The sequence below is a fragment of the Hordeum vulgare genome, chromosome 1H (genome assembly GCF_904849725.1).
Source record: "Hordeum vulgare subsp. vulgare chromosome 1H, MorexV3_pseudomolecules_assembly, whole genome shotgun sequence".
Taxonomy (NCBI): Eukaryota; Viridiplantae; Streptophyta; class Magnoliopsida; order Poales; family Poaceae; genus Hordeum; species Hordeum vulgare.
This window is the reverse complement of record NC_058518.1, coordinates 23,152,224-23,173,150: the sequence shown is the minus strand read 5'-3', so window position 1 is coordinate 23,173,150 and position 20,927 is coordinate 23,152,224. Positions and strand designations below refer to the sequence as shown.

The 20,927-nt window shown below is 45.4% G+C and overlaps 2 protein-coding genes across 2 annotated transcripts; both read right to left on the bottom strand.

Moving 5' to 3' along the window:
* Positions 1 to 857: 857 nt before the first annotated feature.
* LOC123405283 (non-specific lipid transfer protein GPI-anchored 5-like) lies at positions 858 to 1,790 on the bottom strand. The gene has a single exon (XM_045099033.1). The coding sequence runs from the start codon at positions 1,624 to 1,626 to the stop codon at positions 1,093 to 1,095; it is 534 nt and encodes a 177-aa protein (XP_044954968.1). The 5' UTR covers positions 1,627 to 1,790; the 3' UTR covers positions 858 to 1,092.
* Positions 1,791 to 18,911: 17,121 nt separating this feature from the next.
* On the bottom strand, positions 18,912 to 19,844 carry LOC123405272 (non-specific lipid transfer protein GPI-anchored 5-like). Its single transcript, XM_045099026.1, has one exon. The coding sequence runs from the start codon at positions 19,678 to 19,680 to the stop codon at positions 19,147 to 19,149; it is 534 nt and encodes a 177-aa protein (XP_044954961.1). The 5' UTR covers positions 19,681 to 19,844; the 3' UTR covers positions 18,912 to 19,146.
* Between the last annotated feature and the right edge of the window lie 1,083 nt (positions 19,845 to 20,927).

Here is a 20,927-nt window from a genome sequence, read left to right as displayed (position 1 = left end):
CTCATTTTGCTCCTTGTGTAGTCTCCAAGTGAAATACCTAAAAGGTCTTATATTTTGGAACGGATGGACTACATCCAATACCGCATGCAAGTTAGAGCGGCAAAATTTCGAGCGGGAAGCGCGGCTAGTGCCTCGTAGTCAGCGAAATCACCGTCGCTGTCACGAGCAGCGCGGAGATTCGGCCGGCCGCCTTGGGAGGTGGCGGCAGGGCCCACCCAGGCGATGTCCGTTACGGGCAGGCGTGGCGGGAATGGGGTGACCAGCCGGCCGCCTCGGCTGGTGGCGGCAGGCCCCAGCCGCCTCGGGTGGTGGCGGCAGGCCCCACGGCCGCCTCGTGCGGTGGCGGCAGGTGCCACGTGCCGCCTGGCGCGCCTGCCGCCACCCGGGGAGGGGGTCCTTTCCTTCTTTAGCATTCGCAGGTGGTCTTTTCTGGCATTCACGTTCAAGAGGGGTCCTTTTGGACAAAAATTCCCTGTTTTGGGGTTTCCTTTTTGTTTTTCATCTTATTCTTCTTCTCCGGTTCTCTTTTTATTCTTCCCCTTTTTTGTAATTTAAATTTAGTTTCAGTGTTTACTTCCGGTTATTATTTGTGCACAATCACACGCACTGGTTTTTTTTTAAGGCTTGAATAGCAAAGTTAGACATTCCAACCATTTATTATTTTTATTCCTCTAACCAGTTTTATTACTACATGGGTGATGAAAAGGAATATCACAATTTACTGCATTTTCACTAGAGTTATCCAACGTTTTTTACTCGAAATACACATGTTTAAGTGTGGCTCGCCTTGCAATATTTGTCTGAAAAATAAGGTGTTAGCCGCAGCCTCCGCAGCCTCTATATTCGTGGAACACACATCCAATGAATTCATGATAGACACATCCAGTGATACAATAAAATGTTTATTCAAAAGGCAACAATGAATCAAGTAGATAAGCTCATGCATGTCACGGTACAACAAATGGAATCGGCCATGGATCACATTCACATGTATGCGCGCCAACCCGATCCACGAACACCAGTTTAATCTCAAATGGAATCACTACTGATTGGATAGAAGAAGAGACCGCGTCGATCCGTCAGTGGGATGGATCACATGGCGGCCAGGGCGTAGACGGCGGCCACGATGAATCCGGCGACGATGCCGGCGGCCGAGCTCTGGAGCGACGCGACGCCGTTCCCCACGTCCGTCATTGGCGTCGACTTGGACCCAGCTCCGGACGACGTCGGCGTCTGTCCCGCCGGCTCGCTGGAGCCGGACGAGGGCGACGTGGTGGGGGCGGAGGCGCAGTTGCTGAGCGGCGGCGTCTTGACGCCGCACTGGTCGGGGAGGCCGATGGCGCGGGTCTTGTTGACGGGGCCGAGCCCGAGCGCGGCGGGGTCGGCGTTGAGCGCGACGCAGAGGCACTCGGGCTTGGAGCTCACCACCGCGGCGAGCTGCGAGCAGCACGACTTGGACGGCGCCGTCTCGTTGCCCGTGATGTAGTTGAGGCACGGCGACATGCCGATCAGCGTCTGCGTGCACCCGCTCGTCGACTGCGCCGACGCGCCCCCGGCCAGGACCGCTGCCGCGACGACCACGACGAGCGCCCCCGCGGCCAGCATGGTCGCCGCCCTCGCCGCCATTTGTCGCTCTGCTTCCTTCCTTTCCTCGAACAACAGAGCACCGTCAGGAACTCAGGATGGCTAGCTGCTGTCTGTAGGTGGTGGTTGCCTTGGTCTGTGCCTGTTGTTCTTGTGATTGATCCGTGGGTTGATTGATTTATAGGTGGAGTGGTTCAGAGGTGGTGGAGAAGGTGGCGACGGCGGCGAGCAGGAAGAAGACACGATCGATGGTGGATTAGTTAGCGTTGGTGAGCTGAATTTTCCTACCCTTGAATTTCAAGAAAACTCGGTGTATCCATCAACTATGTTCAGCTTTTGACGCGGCATTGTTGGGTATTACGTACGTAGAATCTTTCAGCTTTTGGCGCCAGGTGGCTCGGCGTTGATGTTTGGCGTGTTTGAAGAGATTAGCAACGGTATGGATGAGCAGTAATAACCGTACGTTGTGAATGGGCGAGGGAAAATTGGATCTTTACTCTTGATGAATAGCAGAGAAAGTTATAATTACTTCCAGAAACATGCGCTTCCGTGAAGATTGAGCAAGTGCCTTGAATTTTAAGCTTCTTTTTTCGGACCGTCCAAGGGGGAAATAGCATGACCAGTTCTTTTTCATTTCTGGTTTCTGACACATGGTCAGGAAGAAAAACATGGCTAATGTTGATGTGTTTTTACAACTAAATTTACTTACAACTAAATTTTGATGTGTTTTTCTGCAACAATCTACTTACAACTAAATTTTTGTTTTTTGGCCGTGTGTGCTGGTTTGGTGCGGTGCTATGTTTAATTTTTTTCTAGTTTTTTTGCTTTTTTTTTTGTTGCAAATTACTTATTTATTTTCTTTTATGATAATTATTTTTGCTATTAAAGTTTGTAACAAAATTCTAATTACTGATTTATTTTCTTTTATGATAATTCTTTTTGCTATTAAAGTTTGTAATAAAATTATAATTACTTATTTAATTTCTTTTATGATAATTCTTTTTGCTATTAAAGTTTGTAACAAAATTCTAATTACTTATTTATTTTTCTTTTATGATAATTCTTTTAGTCCAGACTTCTTGTTTTATTAAAGTTTATTTTACTTTATTTGGTTTCTACTTACATCATTAATTTTCATCGCTTTCTGACTTCATATGTTATTTTTCATGCATTTACTGATTATTTTGAGCTATAAGACCCTGAAATTGAAAAGCATTTAAAATAAACTCTGAAAAGGTTGGAATTTGGCATGGTATCATCATTTCATCCACATAGCATATGCAAGAAAGTTGAGAGGGTTACGGCAAAAACTGGATGCACTTCGTGTACAAAACGGACAATCTCTTTCGAAGTATCAGGATTTCATACGGAAACTTGTCTGTTACAACAGGCATGTCAAATGAACTACGAAAAGGTTGAAAGTTGGCATGGTATCATCATAATAGTTGTGCAGAAAGTCTTTACTTTTTCTTCGCTTGTGTCCTTTCCTTATTGCGCTGTAACCATGGATAATCTTCATCATTTATGAGGATGCTTGGGTCAGCCTTGACTTTGAAGGGAGGAATTTCATGAAACTTTTCATAATCTTCGGACATGTCTGTCGTGCCCTCCACTCCCAAGATGTCCCTTTTTCCTGAAAGAACTATGTGGCGCTTTGGCTCATTGTATGATGTATTCGGTTCCTTATCTTTTCTTTTTCTCGGTTTGGTAGACATGTCCTTCACATAGATAACCTGTGCCACATCACTGGCTAGGACGAACAGTTCGTGAGTGTACCCAAGATTGTTTAGATCCAGTGTTGTCATTCCGTATTGTGGGTCTACCTGTACCCCGCCTCCTGACAGATTAATCCATTTGCACTTAAACAAAGGGACCTTAAAATCATGTCTGTATTCCAGTTCCCATATGTCCACTATGTAACCATAATATGTGTCTATTCCCCTCTCGGTTGCTGCATCAAAGCGGACACCGCTGTTTTGGTTGGTGCTCTTTTGATCTTGGGCGATCGTGTAAAATGTATTCCCATTTATCTCGTATACTTTGTAAGTCAATACAGTTGAAGATGGTCCCCTGGACATCGAGTACAACTCAGCACAAACAGTGTTCTCACCTCTGAGACGTGTTTCCAACCAACTGCTGAAAGTCCTCATGTGTTCACTTGTAATCCAGTCGTCGCACCGCTCCGGGTGTTTGGAGCGTAGACTGTTCTTGTGTTCATCGACATACGGGGTCACCAAGGTAGAGTTCATTAGTACTGTGTAGTGTGCTTGAGACCAAGAATATCCATCCCTGCATATTATTGAGTCCCCTCCAAGCGTGCCTTTTACAGTCAGTCTCCCCTCATACTGTGATTTAGGAAGACCTATCTTCTTAAGGCCAGGAATGAAGTCAACACAAAACCCAATGACATCCTCTGTTTGATGGCCCATGGAGATGCTTCCTTCTGTCCTAGCGCGGTTACGGACATATTTCTTTAGGACTCCCATGAACCTCTCAAAGGGGTACATATTGTGTAGAAATACGGGGCCGAGAATGACAATCTCGTCAACTAGATGAACTAGGACGTGCGTCATGATATTGAAGAAGGATGGTGGGAACACCAGCTCGAAACTGACAAGACATTGCACCACATCACTCCTTAGCCTTAGTATGATTTCTGGATCGATCACCTTCTGAGAGATTGCATTGAGGAATGCACATAGCTTCAAAATGGCTAATCATACGTTTTCCGGTAGAAGGCCCCCTCAATGCAACCGGAAGTAGTTGCGTCATAATCACGTGGCAGTCATGAGACTTTAGGTTCTGGAACTTTTTCTCTGCCATATTTATTATTTCCTTCATATTCTATGAGAAGCCAGTCGGGACCTTCATACTAAGCAGGCATTCAAAGAAGATTTCCTTCTCTTCTTTGGTAAGAGCGTAGCTGGCAGGACCTTCATACTGCTTTGGAGGCATGCCGTCTTTTTCATGCAAACGTTACAGGTCCTCCCATGCTTCAGCTGTATCTTTTGTCTTCCCATACACGCCCAAGAAGCCTAGAAGGTTCACACAAAGGTTCTTCGTGACGTGCATCACGTCGATCGAAGAGCGGACCTCTAGGTCTTTCTAGTAGGGTAGGTCCCAAAATATAGATTTCTTCTTCCACATGGGTGTGTGTCCTGCATCGTCACTCGGAACAGATAGTCCATCGGGACCCTTTCTGAAGATTACTTTTAAATCATTGACCATAGCAAGTACGTGATCACCGTTACGCTTGACGGGCTTCTTCCGGTGATCTGCCTCGCCTTTGAAATGCTTGCCTTTATTTCGACATTGATGATTGGTCGGAAGAAATCGACGATGGCCCAGGTACATGATCTGGCTCCATCGTATCTACTTTTCCAAACTCTTTTGCCCTTGTTTTGGACTCTAATTTGCATGATTTGAATGGAACTAACCTGGACTGACGCTGTTTTCAGCAGAATTTCCTTGGTGTTATTTTTGTGCAGAAATCAAAGTTCTCCAAACGTCCTGAAAATTTACGGAGATCATTTATGGAAAATATGAAAAATATCTGCGCCAAGTTCCACCTGAGGGGGTGGGCCAGTGGGCCACAAGCCCTGGCTCCGCCACCACCCCCCTTGGTGGCGGTGGGCAGGCTTGTGGGGCCCACACAGCTCTGCCGCCCCCAACCTCAGGTCTATAAGTTCACTTTCGTCCCCAGAAAAAATAAAAAGAGAAGTTTTCATCGCGGTTGCGATAGGGAGGCGCCGCCGCAACCTGTTCTTCATTTGGAGGGCAGATCTGGAGTCCGTCTTGGGCTCCGGAGAGGGGAAATCGTCGCCATCGTCATCATCAACCTTCTTCCCTCTACAATTCCATGAAGCTCTTCATCGTTCGTGAGTAATCTATTCGTAGGCTCGCTGGGCGGTGATGAGTAGGATGAGATCTATCATGTAATTGTGTTAGTTTTGATGGGGATTGATCCCTAGTATCCACTATGTTCTGAGATTGATGTTGCTACTACTTTGCCATGCTTAATGCTTGTCACTAGGGCCCGAGTGCCATGATTTCAGATCTGAAATTGTTATGTTGTCACCAATATATGTGTGTTTTAGATTCAATCTTGCAAGTTGTAGTTACCTACTATGTGTTATGATCCGGCAACCCCGGAGTGACAATAACCGGAACCACTCCCGTTGATGACCATAGTTTGAGGAGTTCATGTGTTCACCAGGTGCTAATGCGTTGGTCCGGTTATTTATTAGAAGGTGAACATTAATATCCCGTAGTTTCCTTTTGGACCCCGCTGCCACGGGAGGGATGGACAATAGATGCCATGCAAGTTATTTTCCCTAAACACGTATGACGACACACGGAATGCATGCCTACATCACATTGACGAACGGGAGCTAGCCACATATCTCTCTGTGTTATAACTGTTGCAGGATGAATATCATCCAAACAAATCACTGACCCATTGCCTACGAGTTTGTCCCACTGCTGTTGTTACTTGTCTTGCTCTGCTGCTACTGTTGCTACTATTGTCGCTTGCTACTGTTGCTACTTGCTACTGCTGTCACTACTGGTGCTCCTTGCCACTGTCGTTACTCGCTACTTTGCTGTTACTACTTTGCTTGCAGATACTAATCTTTCAGGTGTGGTTGTATCTGACATATTCAGCTGCTAATACTTGAGAGTATTCTCTCACCTCCCGTCGTGCGAACCAACAAATTTGGGTCGAATACTCTATCCTCGAAAACTGCTACGATCCCACGCACTGGTGGACCGTCAACAACATTCTTCTGGTGATGTTGCAAGGGAAGGTCTGCTGTTACGGAGTCAGCATTTTCTAGCGCCTTTGCTAGGGAAGCTCAGCTGACATCAGTACGAATTCTTCCTGCATTTGTCCAGGTATATACTTTTCGGTGTCAGCTAAACAGTGCGTGCATGTGTGGTATCCCTTGTTTGTTTGTCCTGAAAGGTTACTAAGAGCGGGCCAATCGTTGATGGTTACAAACAGCAAAGCGTGCAGGTCAAATTCCTCCTGTCTGTGCTCATCCCACACACGTACTCCGTTTCCATTCCACAGCTGTAAAATTTCTTCAACTAATGCCCTTAGGTACACATTAATGTCGTTGCCGGGTTGCTTAGGGCCTTGGATGAGAAATGGCATCATAATAAACTTCCGCTTCATGCACATCCAAGGAGGAAGGTTATACATACATAGAGTCACGGGCCAGGTGTTGTGATTGCTGCTCTGCTCCCCGAAAGGATTAATGCCATCCGCGCTTAAACCAAACCATACGTTCACTTTTGTCACGTGCAAACTCAGCCTAGTACTATCTTTCGATTTTTTTCCCACTGCGACCTGTCAGCGGGTGCTCTCAACTTTCCGTCTTTCTTACGGTCCTCACTGTGCCATCGCATCAACTTGGCATGCTCTTTGTTTCTGAACAGTCGTTTCAACCATGGTATTATAGGAGCATACCACATCACCTTCGCAGGAACCCTCTTCCTGCGGGGTTTGCCGTCAACATCACCAGGGTCATCTCGTCTGATCTTATACCACAATGCACCACATACCGAGCATGCGTTCAAATCCTTGTACGCACCGCAGTAGAGGATGCAGTCATTAGGGCATGCATGTATCTTCTACGCCTCCAATCCTAGAGGGCATACGACCTTCTTTGTTGCGTACGTACTGTCGGGCAATTCGTTATCCTTTGGAAGCTTCTTCTTCAATATTTTCAGTAGCTTCTCAAATCCTTTGTCAGGCACAACATTCTCTGCCTTCCACTGTAGCAATTCTAGTACGGTACCCAGCTTTGTGTTTCCATCTTCGCAATTGGGGTACAACCCTTTTTTGTGATCGTCTAACATGCGATCGAACTTCAGCTTCTCCTTTTGACTTTCGCATTGCGTCTTTGCATCGACAATGACCTGGCCGAGATCATCATCATCGGGCACATCGTCTGGTTCCTCTTGATCTTCAGCAGCTTCCCCCGTTGCAGCATCATCGGGCACATCGTCTGGTTCCTCTTGATCTTCAGCAGCTCCCCCCGTTGTAGCATCATGGTATTGAGGGGGCACATAGTTGTCATCGTCCTCTTCTTCTTCGTCGTCTTCCATCATAACCCCTATTTCTCCGTGCCTCGTCCAAACATTATAGTGTGGCATGAAATCCTTGTAAAGCAGGTGGGTGTGAAGGATTTTCCGGTCAGAATAAGACTTCGTATTCCCACATTTAGGGCATGGACAACACATAAAACCATTCTGCTTGTTTGCCTCAGCCACTTCGACAAAATTATGCACGCCCTTAATGTACTCGGAGGTGTGTCTGTCACCATACATCCATTGTCCTGTTCATCTACGTGCATTATATATAATATGTGTGTCAAAAGTAAGAAAATCACACAAGTATCTATCAAAAGTAAGAAAATCAGACAAGTCTCTATATAAAGTAAGAAAATCAGAAAGAAGATAAGAACAAGAGGCTCACCACAGTGGTGCCGGCGACGAGATCGACGCGGACGATCAACGGCGGTGAAAACGGGGACGGGGCGTGACGGACCGCTAAATCTAGACAAATCTCGGGAAAAATGGAGCTCCGAGGTCGAGCTTCGAGAGGAGAAAGCTTAACTAGTGTGGCTCGGGCATTTCATCGAACACCTCATGTGCATAGGAGGTGAGCTAGAGCACCCAAATGCCCTCCCCTTGCCGACCAGAAAAAACAGAGTGCTCTGCCGCGACGATGGGTATATATAGACAAATTATCTGTCCCGGTTCGTGACATAAACCGGGACTAAAGCACCCCTTCTATATCGGTTCAAGGCACGAACCGGTACCAGTGGATGTGGGTCAGGAGCGCGGCCCATTGGTCTCGGTTCGTGCCTAGAACCGAGACAAATGGGTCCAGACGAGGCCCCGGCCGTCCCCTGGGCTCATGAATCAAAGCCCTGTTTTCTACTAGTCACAGTAGCATAGCGAGGAACAAGAACCAGATATACTTGTAACCAGTTGTATTTTTTGAGAAACGGACAAAGCGACGTGGTATACATACGACAACACAAATTAGCTCAAAAATAAAAAAGGAGACAAAACTAATATAGTGATCCATTGTACCATAAGTTGGTCAAAAAAGAAGGCGCAAACACAGAAACGAAGTGTTGCATGCGACTGTGCCGAAACACCATCATTTTGACAAACCAATAGCCCATTATCATCTGCACTTAAGAACGAAGGTATATGACTCATTCGCCCATGAGATTATGAACATAAACTTGGACACCGACATTTGAAGATTTGTGCACGCGACAACATATTAATACCGCAATTGTGTGTCCTTATTTTTTTCTAGAAACTCAAATTATAATTATTTTTGTGTGTGTTAATCTCTCTGGAATCATGATGATTATTATATTTACACTAGTTTACACGTGTGCTTGCACAATAGTTAACCGTGCAAGTTTTTGCATATTTAGTGTGCAGAATTTAAATATATTTCGATTTCTCCATACAATAATAATTTTTGACAAAAGCACTTTGTGATTGTTCATGTCAGGCATATTTGCATAATACTCCTTCCTTTTTTTTACCATGCGTATTAGTTTTGTCTTATGTCAAACCTTTTGAAGTTTGACCAAACTTATACTCCCTCCGTTCACGTTTATAAGATGTTTAGACAATTCACACAACGCCCAAAACAATTCTATGTCAAGTGTCCAAAATGTCTTATGTAAACGTCGGGAGTAGAAAAGAATGTGACATTTAGAATACCAAGTTTTTCTTTCATTTATATTTTTGTTTAGGGTAATACCAGTGCCTTTAATACATCCTTCCCTATAAAAATTATGTTTATGTTTATTTTTATATTTGTTATAGGTTTTGTATTGCAATGGATTTCATAGTACCAGGTTGTTGTGTTTATCTTAATTTCACACCTTATAGCCCATAGTGTAGGAATATTGCAGAAATTTGATATGACCAATGGAATATATTGTCTAATTCTAAATAAAATAAAATTAGCATAATGGCTGCTAAAAATGAAAGACTAGAATCATTGTTTTAATTCCCTATTTTCCCCTTCCATTAATTTGTAAAGTTATGGTGTATGTGCGTGCAAGCAAATACACTTATCACAGAAAATGTATATACATGATGCAATGTGATGATCTTTTTGAAGTCCTATAGCTGGTGATGGTTATACAGTGATTACATGTGCATGCATAAAGGACAAGTCTTAACTAGTGGATTACATGATATGTATAGTACTACTTCACACAAAAGAAAAATGTCTAGTACATCTATGCATAAAGTCGATTGAAGCAAAGAAACTTTCTGTCAACCCAACAATGAGCGATGCTTGCTTCTACTTCAGTCTTTGGATCAAAATCCAATGGACATGGAACATTTTAACTGAAACAAGATAAAGCTTCAGGCACCTGTCTCTCACATAGGTGATCCCTGTACACATGGAAATCAGAGACTACTATGTACTACTTGCAAGTGTGGGACCTCGGGTGCACGGCAAGGATGCATGGCAGCTCCGCATGCAGCCGCCGCACACAGATCCTCGTACCATGCCAGCATCTGCTCCACCCTCCACATCTCTGTCCAGCGCCCGGAGCTGCTCGCCGATGGACGTCCATTCCCGGTCTCCAGCGGCATCCATGCATAGCATCTTCTGGGCGTTCGCCTTCTTCTGGATGGCGCCGCAGAAGGAGGCCATCTCCGGATAGGCCGACTCCAGCTCGTGATACCAGTGTTGCCGCTAACCGGCAATGCGCGTAGTCCGTTGAGGTCGAGCCAGTGAAGCTGTGGGAGAAATCTATCGTTAATTTCAGGATCAGGAGAATCGAAACTCATTCCTTCCGTTTTCTTCTAATGTCTCGTTTAATATCTAAATTATATGGGTGCCTCTTTCAACTATGTAGTAGTGTGGTATTTCTCATCTCATGACAAGTGCGGCTATGATATGTACCTTGAAAGTAAGTGTAACACAATGGCTCCTTTATAGTGGCTCCCCCCCTCCCCCCAAGCCCGTCACTATTATTGTGTGGTTGCTTGGTTTTGCAGATGTTTCACATGTGACAAAACACTTTTGTGGTGAGTGCTTAACCATATTTCACGAGAATAATGCATGCATGTACACATTGAGAGACAATAGTTAGAGCACTCCATATTGATGAACCTAACTAGCGCCAGCTAGATCACACCATACTTATGAACTTACTAGTATATACCCCCCACCTCCCCCCACCCCGGTGTTCACTACCTCTATTAATTAGTCCACTTTTGTTTCGGTACAACTCCCCCCTTCTATAAACACATGGACACCGGCGATCTGTCCTTACAACTTCAAAGGGTGTGATGGTCATTTAAAAAACATGTCGCCCTCCCCACCTCGGCGATACACGTCGCGTGTAAGTACCGTAAGTCGGTCACTCAGTTGTACCATGCATATGTGATCTCGGTGCGGTCAATCATAGGCGGTCAACCACATCACCCAATATGGCATGTGGGTGACTCAATAGTGGAGTCTACGCCGGCGCCGTAGGAACGAGGTGACGCATGACACGAGTACTGCCACTAACTGGCAATGCATGAAGGTCGTCGAGATCGGAGCCAGTGAAGCCGTGGGTGAAGACGACCCTGAATCACATTTCTATTGTATAACTAAGTCGGCACCACGTGAATCGAAATCTATCGTTTGGGGTTGGGGGGATGGAATTCCCATGTATTTTTCCTTTTTTTAGGGGTCCTTGTTTTTCTTCTTGATTGATCCTGTGACACAAACAACAAATGAAAAAGAACAGGACATGCCATTTTTCCTTTTCTGTTCCGGAAAACAGAAGTGTAAAATTGAAAGCACTTGCTCAATCTTCACGTAAGTGCAGGTTTCTGGGATTAATTATTTTTGCCTGCTACTCATCAAGAGTAAAGATCCAAAGTTTCCTTGCGAATTCACAACGGTTACTACTGCTAGAAACATGTTGCAGTCACGCGGCGGCATACCACGTTGCTAATCTCTTCAAACACGCCAAAGAACAAAACAAGCCACCAGGCGTCAAAAAACATCATCTTGTATATGTCAGATTCATGTCAACATTCTTCTGAATGTGATTCATCCGCGTTGACCAAAATCAAGGTGTTGTCAACTTTGGAATACATTTTATATCTGTGGCCACATATTTTAAAGCTTGATATACGTCCCACCAGGCTAAACACTAACCAGCATCTATTTGTGCACGATTACACGGCCTCGTTTTGTTGTAGGCTTGAATAGAAATTAGATGTTCCAAACAATTTTGCCGTCTTTTGTCTAAGAAAAAAAATCTACTACTTAAGTGAAAGGTAACTTGGGCCTATAATGGTGCCCTGCCAGGCCGACTTTATGACTTGCCGAGCCGATCCCCAGAGCAACTACTTAGCAAGCACTCTCTCACAAGCATTCCAGCGATCACTTTCACACGTCGACACTTGATGCTTTCTCAGTCGCTGTCACGTGTCGCGCTTTGAGCCTTCCCTTTGGATTTTGTTTTTATTTTTAATTTTTACACACGCATTTTCGCCTTTTTTGAGTGGTTTTATTCTGGATTTTTTTTTGTGTTTCACTTTTTCACCGGCCTTTTGTAACTTTTGGACAAGAAAATTTTTAATTTTTTCTTGAAAAAACTGCATTTTCTATTTTTATGCGAAAAAACATGTTTTCTGTTGTTATTTTTGCGAGCGGCACGGTTTTTCTTCCACGAAAGCCACGGTTTTGCCTTCGCGAGAGGCACGTTCGTTCCTCTCGAAAAGGGGGAAAACCACGAGGTAAGGTTTTGCTTCTACGAATGGCACGGTTTTGCCTTCACAAGAGGCACGGCCTTGCCTCTTCCGAAAGGAAAAAACGCGTTTTCTGGTTTTTTTTACGAGAGGCACGGTTCTGCTTCCGCGAAAGGCACTGTTTTGCCTTCGCGAGAGGCAGGCCCGTTCCTCTCCTGAAATGAAAAAAACGTGTTTTTCTGTTTTTGTTGCGAGAGGCGCGGTTTTGCTTCTTCGAAAGTCACGGTTTTGCCTTCGCGAGAGGCACGCCCACGCCTCTCCCGAAAGGGAAAAAACGTGTTTCTACTTCTTTTTTTTTCGCGAGAGGCACGGTTTCTTTGTTTCTTCTCCTGTTTTGGAATTTTTGTCCAAAAGAACCCCCTCTTGAACGTGAATGCCAGAAAAGACCACCTGCGAATGCTAAAGAGGGAAAGGACCCCCACCCCTCCGTGGCGGCAGGTGCGCCAGGCGGCACGTGGCACCTGCCGCCACAGCCCGAGGCGGCTGGGGCCTGCCGCCACGAGCGCAAGCGGCCGACAGGGGTGCCGCCACGAGGCAAGGCGGCGCGCGGTAGATTCCGTTCCCGCGTCTCGGCGACGTAACGGGAATGAGAGGCGGGCCCTGCCGCCTCGGCATATGGCGGCCAGGTGGGACAGGCCGCCTCAGGAGGAGGCGGCGAGTACTGTTGCCGCGCTGAAATCTACAGACTGCGCGGAATTCCACTGACTGCGCTGATTTCGAGGCTCCTTGATTCCTACGCTGAGATAGTCTCCACCGACGAAACAGTAGCACATTTTTCCCTCTCTTCACCGACGAAACAGTGTGAAAATTTTCTTTATAAACGAACCGCGGCGCTGCCTCCTCTCTCACTCTCTTCTCCTCACGTTGCCTTCAGTGTCACCCTCTTCTCTTTCTCTTTCTCACTCTCTTCTTAAGAACAAGTCCATATGAAGGTTTAAGTTGCGATTTTGGATGGTTTAAAGTTAGATTTTGAAGACGTTGCAGTTGAAGAAAAGATAGATCAAGGTAAGAGCTTTCCATTTCTTTTGGTCTTGTTTGCATGCATGATGTTTTATTTTGTTTGATTAGTTTGTAAGTATGTTCTTTATTTTGTCTTAGGAAGTGTATTATCACTTTCATGGAACTATTTTGAAGACGTTGTAGTTGAAAAAAAGTTAGATCAAGGTAAGAGCTTTACATTTCTGTTGGTCGTGTTTGCATGCATGATGTTTTATTTTGTTCGATTAGTTTCTAAGTATGTGTTTATCTTTTGTCTTAGGGACTGTATTATCATTTTTGTGGAACTATTTTGTCATGCGATATGAACTACTAAGTTGAAGATCAAGGTATGAGACTCTGTTCATATTTGTGTTCATGTGATAATAGGTCGACTATGTTCATATATTACCGATGATTTGTTCGTGTTTGCATGCAACTGGTATTTAGAAAGGAGCCGGAAAAATGCCTATGTAACTAGCATTTTTGTAAAAAACATGTAATAATATGTTAGCTCCATTAGTATTAGCTCCATTAGTATTAGTATTAGCGTGTGTAATATATTTGTTTATGTGATAATTTGTCAACCCCGTAGAAATATGACTCGTGATATATATATATATATATATATATATATATATATATATATATATATATATATATATATGCATGCAGTATGTATTTTTAGACTTTTGCTAGCACGGAAATAATTATGTGTGTAATATTTTTGTTCATATGAAAATAGGTGGAATTCGCTGATATTATTCTCGTGATATATTATATTCGGAAGGACATCCTTATTTAAACCAGAGGTATGAATGACATATTGTAATTCATCTTCTATTTATTTTATAGATGTAGTGTCACGATAAATGGTACAATATAAATTATTATGCGTAGATGTAATGGATGTTGTTAAATTGTTATATGTAAAAAAGATAAGTAATGGATGTTGTTATTACAATGTAAATATGAAAATATGATTTTTAATGGACTAACGATGTAAATATGGCTGCTCGTTAGGTACTATGGAAAATTTGTTAGTGTTTTATGGGCACATCGTACGTGAGGGTCCTTCTGGTGTGGATGTGTCTAGGTGCGGGATGACTACGGTTGTAGTGAAAGACATGGTTAATGTAGAGTATGCGGCAGTTAGAAGGTGCATCAGATCGGTGTTTGGTTCAGCGATGAATGGAAAAAAAAATGACCCTGGAGGCTTTCGTGGTTGAGGGAGGAAATCGTTGGGTTCTGCGATGGGTTACTGGTGAAAGAGCATGGGCGTCGTACATGGGTTTTGCAAGCAATCCCAATAACTCCATGTATGGACAACCCATGGTTTATGTGGAGTTCATTTCTGCCAGTGATGTCGCCGAGTGCAGTAGCGGTGCCGGTGAGGCCCAGTTGGCCATAACTGTAGCCCCCGACGCCGGCCCATCGGAACCAAGTGGTGGCGAACATATGGCCATAACTGTAGCCCCCGACGCCAGCCCAACGGAACCAACAGGTGGCCAACAAGTGTATGACACGGGATATTGGTCTGCGGTCGTTGACATGAGCGAACATGTCGAGGGATTGCCGGAGGCGCTACATGATGACGATGATGGTCATTCTTCTGCGTCTTCGGAATCAGATGATGATGAAGTTGTTCCTCCTGAGAAGGCAGTCGCTGCAGCAATCAACCCAGAGTTTTTACAGGTTATGAGCATCACCAATGAATTTCACTCTGTTGCTGGCCTAGACGCGGGGAGTCTGGCCGTTGGACAGATTTTCCGAGATAAGAAATCTGCTAAACAAGCAATACATAGCTATGCAATTGCTATACACAGGCAACATAGAGTGAAGCAGTCTGATAAAAAGGAGTTGAAGCTCATTTGCATCCATCGCGAAGCGGGTTGCCGCGAAAGAGTTATTGCTCGCCAGAAGCCTGGGGTATGTCAGCCATGTCATGTCACAAAAATAGAGCAACATGGTTGTGAGCAAACCGGCACTCTTTCAGAGCACCGCAATGTGACTGCAGAATATGTGTCACAGGTGATGCAAACCATTGTGCAACAAAGTCTTAATATTAGTATTAGGGCTTTGCGTGCAACTGCATCTGATCTGATTGGTTTCCCTGTCAGCTATAGCAAGGCTCGTCATGCAAAGGAAAAGATATTTCACAGGTTGTATGGAACCTATGAGGAGGCGTACTCTTTTGCCCCTAGAATGTTGCATCAGATTTCAGTTGCTAACAGGGGGACTCAAGTTTTCCGGAAAGAACGTCCAAATTTATTGAACCCGGACGAGCAAATCCTGGACCGCTTATTCTGGGCATTCGCCCAGACTATACAAGCATTCAAGCATTGTCGTCCGGTTGTATCAATTGATGGTACATTTCTCACTGGAAAGTACAAGGGCACACTCTTAGTGGCGATGGCAGCTGATGCAAACAATCAACTTCTTCCTATTGCCTATGCACTAGTGGAGAGCGAAAACAAACATAGTTGGCTATGGTTCCTTTGTTGCCTGAAGATGGGTGTCATCAAAGATAGGGAAGGGGTTTGCATCATCTCTGATCGCAACACCGGACTATTAAGGGCGCTTGAGATAATTAAGTCTTCACAAGATCCAGATGGGGGTGGCCCGATATATTTGAAATAAAAGTTCTCGATATATTTGAAGTTGCTTCCATAAAATAAGATACATAAAATAAGATACATAAAATAAGATTCATAAAATAACATACATAAAATAAGATACATTAAGATGTAGAGTTCATAAAAAAACTACATAAAGTCGTCGTCATCCTTCGACGATGCAGAGCTCTCGCCCTTTGACGAAGCGCTACTCTTGGCCTTCATCGATGATGCGCTCTTGGCCTTCGTCGATGATGCGCTCTTGGCCTTCGTCGATGACGCGCTCTTGGTACTCGGCATGAAGATATCGTCTTCGTCCTCACTATCGTCAACCATAAGAAGGGATGTTTTACTCCACCTCCACCGCGTATGTGTTGGTCTTTCTTCTTCCATCTTTCATTCAACCGCAGAAGTTCTTTCCGAATCTCCTCATATGTCCTTGCGGGCCACCCCTTCCTAGCTAATGCATGGGCAACCTCATTCAGTAGCGTGTCACTACTGATGAGTTCGTCACCTGAAACTATTCTATTATCTATCTTGAAATTGCTAGCTAAGCGCAGAAGACACTCGGACATACCACTATGAAAACTACGATCTAAAGGATAATGAGACATTTTCAGCACACTCCTTACCCACCTTGGTCTGGAGGGGGTTTTATAGGTGCAGCAGAGCGAGACGAATAACTATTGGCGGGAAAACGAGGAGGGAAAGTGAGGCGGGAAAGCGAGGGCGGGAAAGCGAGGGCGGGAAAGCGAGGCGGGAACAAAATGGTGGCCAAGCTATATGCGGGATAAAATGGATGGAAAGCGAGGCGGGAAATAAATGGCGAGATAAAATGAACATACACGTAGCTGAAATTAAGATACCCATTGCGGGAATTAAGATACACATTACTGAAAATAACATACAATTTGCCGAAATTAAGATACAACTTGCAGAAATTAAGATACAACTAAGACAACTTAACATACAATAAAATAAATCTACTGAGTCCAACGTGGATATTTTCCTTTTCCATCACCAGCTTCTCCTGCTGCCTTGGCGGCACGAGCCCTTTCTCTCTTCCTCTCCCTCTCAGCTTCACGGGCCTGTTCCCGCTGTCTGTAAACCTCCTCCAGCCGAAGTTTCTCTTCTTGATTTTTCCTTATCATCTCATCAAGAAAAGCCCTCTGCTCCACACAGTAATCTTCCCACTCTTTCTTCTGCTCTGCTTTCTCCTCTGCTTCAGCCTTCTCACGACGCTCTTCCAAGTCCAAGCTAGCCCATGCACGGCGACCTCTTTCACGAATCTCGGTCACCGCCCAGTCCGGCATTTCCGTGTCAATCCAACGATAGTACATGCAGAGAGGAGGAGGAGACTAAAGGATGGATCAGATTCAAGTAACAATAATATCAAATAACAATAATCTGGATGACTTGAGCATACCGGAGGCCTGACGTACGCAGAAATAGATTCGGGTGGATCAGATTCATAATTGGCGCACATGAAAAACTTCATGCCCAACCAATCTGAAAAATCCGTCACCTCCTTCACCTTGCAGACATCTCCGCACCAACATCGAACTGCTTTCACCCCCCGAGGCAAGCTTGCACTCTGCATTTTCCTAGGCCTAATGCTCTGATCCGAACAAGGCAAACTCATACTGACTATGGAGGTACAGGTGCTTTGAAGTCTGGCTGATGGTGAAGAGAGTTTCACTCCCTGCCTCCTTTTATAGGCTCTGCCGGATGTCTACGCGGGAAAAAAGGACATGAAAACGAGAAACTGCAGCGGGAAAATTTGGCGGGAAACTTAGGCGGGAAAATAACGTGGGAAAATTAGATGGGAAACTGCAGCGGGAAACTTAGGCGCACATGACTACATACAAAGCAAAATGATAGAATCTACATTCTAAAATGAGTCCATATACATCATATGTAGTCTTCTAGTACAAACTTCTTAAAAAACTTATATTTAGGAAATCTCCCTCCGTAAAAAAAACTCCCTCAGTTGCTAAATATAAGGCATTTTAGAAATTGTACAATAAACTACATACGGATGTACATAGATATACTTTAGAGTATAAATTAACTCATTTTGCTCCTTGTGTAGTCTCCAAGTGAAATACCTAAAAGGTCTTATATTTTGGAACGGATGGACTACATCCAATACCGCATGCAAGTTAGAGCGGCAAAATTTCGAGCGGGAAGCGCGGCTAGTGCCTCGTAGTCAGCGAAATCACCGTCGCTGTCACGAGCAGCGCGGAGATTCGGCCGGCCGCCTTGGGAGGTGGCGGCAGGGCCCACCCAGGCGATGTCCGTTACGGGCAGGCGTGGCGGGAATGGGGTGACCAGCCGGCCGCCTCGGCTGGTGGCGGCAGGCCCCAGCCGCCTCGGGTGGTGGCGGCAGGCCCCACGGCCGCCTCGTGCGGTGGCGGCAGGTGCCACGTGCCGCCTGGCGCGCCTGCCGCCACCCGGGGAGGGGGTCCTTTCCTTCTTTAGCATTCGCAGGTGGTCTTTTCTGGCATTCACGTTCAAGAGGGGTCCTTTTGGACAAAAATTCCCTGTTTTGGGGTTTCCTTTTTGTTTTTCATCTTATTCTTCTTCTCCGGTTCTCTTTTTATTCTTCCCCTTTTTTGTAATTTAAATTTAGTTTCAGTGTTTACTTCCGGTTATTATTTGTGCACAATCACACGCACTGGTTTTTTTTTAAGGCTTGAATAGCAAAGTTAGACATTCCAACCATTTATTATTTTTATTCCTCTAACCAGTTTTATTACTACATGGGTGATGAAAAGGAATATCACAATTTACTGCATTTTCACTAGAGTTATCCAACGTTTTTTACTCGAAATACACATGTTTAAGTGTGGCTCGCCTTGCAATATTTGTCTGAAAAATAAGGTGTTAGCCGCAGCCTCCGCAGCCTCTATATTCGTGGAACACACATCCAATGAATTCATGATAGACACATCCAGTGATACAATAAAATGTTTATTCAAAAGGCAACAATGAATCAAGTAGATAAGCTCATGCATGTCACGGTACAACAAATGGAATCGGCCATGGATCACATTCACATGTATGCGCGCCAACCCGATCCACGAACACCAGTTTAATCTCAAATGGAATCACTACTGATTGGATAGAAGAAGAGACCGCGTCGATCCGTCAGTGGGATGGATCACATGGCGGCCAGGGCGTAGACGGCGGCCACGATGAATCCGGCGACGATGCCGGCGGCCGAGCTCTGGAGCGACGCGACGCCGTTCCCCACGTCCGTCATTGGCGTCGACTTGGACCCAGCTCCGGACGACGTCGGCGTCTGTCCCGCCGGCTCGCTGGAGCCGGACGAGGGCGACGTGGTGGGGGCGGAGGCGCAGTTGCTGAGCGGCGGCGTCTTGACGCCGCACTGGTCGGGGAGGCCGATGGCGCGGGTCTTGTTGACGGGGCCGAGCCCGAGCGCGGCGGGGTCGGCGTTGAGCGCGACGCAGAGGCACTCGGGCTTGGAGCTCACCACCGCGGCGAGCTGCGAGCAGCACGACTTGGACGGCGCCGTCTCGTTGCCCGTGATGTAGTTGAGGCACGGCGACATGCCGATCAGCGTCTGCGTGCACCCGCTCGTCGACTGCGCCGACGCGCCCCCGGCCAGGACCGCTGCCGCGACGACCACGACGAGCGCCCCCGCGGCCAGCATGGTCGCCGCCCTCGCCGCCATTTGTCGCTCTGCTTCCTTCCTTTCCTCGAACAACAGAGCACCGTCAGGAACTCAGGATGGCTAGCTGCTGTCTGTAGGTGGTGGTTGCCTTGGTCTGTGCCTGTTGTTCTTGTGATTGATCCGTGGGTTGATTGATTTATAGGTGGAGTGGTTCAGAGGTGGTGGAGAAGGTGGCGACGGCGGCGAGCAGGAAGAAGACACGATCGATGGTGGATTAGTTAGCGTTGGTGAGCTGAATTTTCCTACCCTTGAATTTCAAGAAAACTCGGTGTATCCATCAACTATGTTCAGCTTTTGACGCGGCATTGTTGGGTATTACGTACGTAGAATCTTTCAGCTTTTGGCGCCAGGTGGCTCGGCGTTGATGTTTGGCGTGTTTGAAGAGATTAGCAACGGTATGGATGAGCAGTAATAACCGTACGTTGTGAATGGGCGAGGGAAAATTGGATCTTTACTCTTGATGAATAGCAGAGAAAGTTATAATTACTTCCAGAAACATGCGCTTCCGTGAAGATTGAGCAAGTGCCTTGAATTTTAAGCTTCTTTTTTCGGACCGTCCAAGGGGGAAATAGCATGACCAGTTCTTTTTCATTTCTGGTTTCTGACACATGGTCAGGAAGAAAAACATGGCTAATGTTGATGTGTTTTTATGGCTGGTAACTAACCATCATATACATACTTAATATATATTTATTTGAGCAAGAGACAACATGCATTTAGGGGGAAACTAGAATAGAATCTGCCCTTTAGGTGAGGTTGTCAGATCAACCTAAAAAAAATCATGTTTGGACAATCCGAAATAATCTGAAATGATTTGAAAACATACCTACAGTTAGTGATTGAAAAATGACAAATTCAACTGAGAATAGTGTGAGTTTGGGGGTGAATAGCATTTGACACTATTCACACACTAGTAGAAAACATGGCTTTCGTTCTAGCCGGATCGAAGCAATAGTCCCGATCACGTTACCAACCTGGACTAATGTGAGCATTAGTCCCGGTTCGAGCGGCTAGGACCTCGGACGGAGTTCGATAGGCATTAGTCCCGGTTTGAATGAGACCACCTTTAGTCCCGGTTGGTGTCTTAATCAACCGGGACTAAAGGTCCTCCCTTTAATCTCGGTTGAGCCACCAACCGGGACTAAAGGTCTCCTTTTTGGCACAAATTCCGCGCGGGAAGGAACCTTTAGTACCGGTTGATGGCTCCAACGGGTACTAAAGGTCTATTTTCTCTTTTTTTTTGACTT

Coding starts and splice junctions, on each gene's coding strand:
- LOC123405283 (XM_045099033.1), bottom strand. CDS start 1,626: ATGGCGGCGAGGGCGGCGACCATGCTGGCCGCGGGGGCGCTCGTCGTG.
- LOC123405272 (XM_045099026.1), bottom strand. CDS start 19,680: ATGGCGGCGAGGGCGGCGACCATGCTGGCCGCGGGGGCGCTCGTCGTG.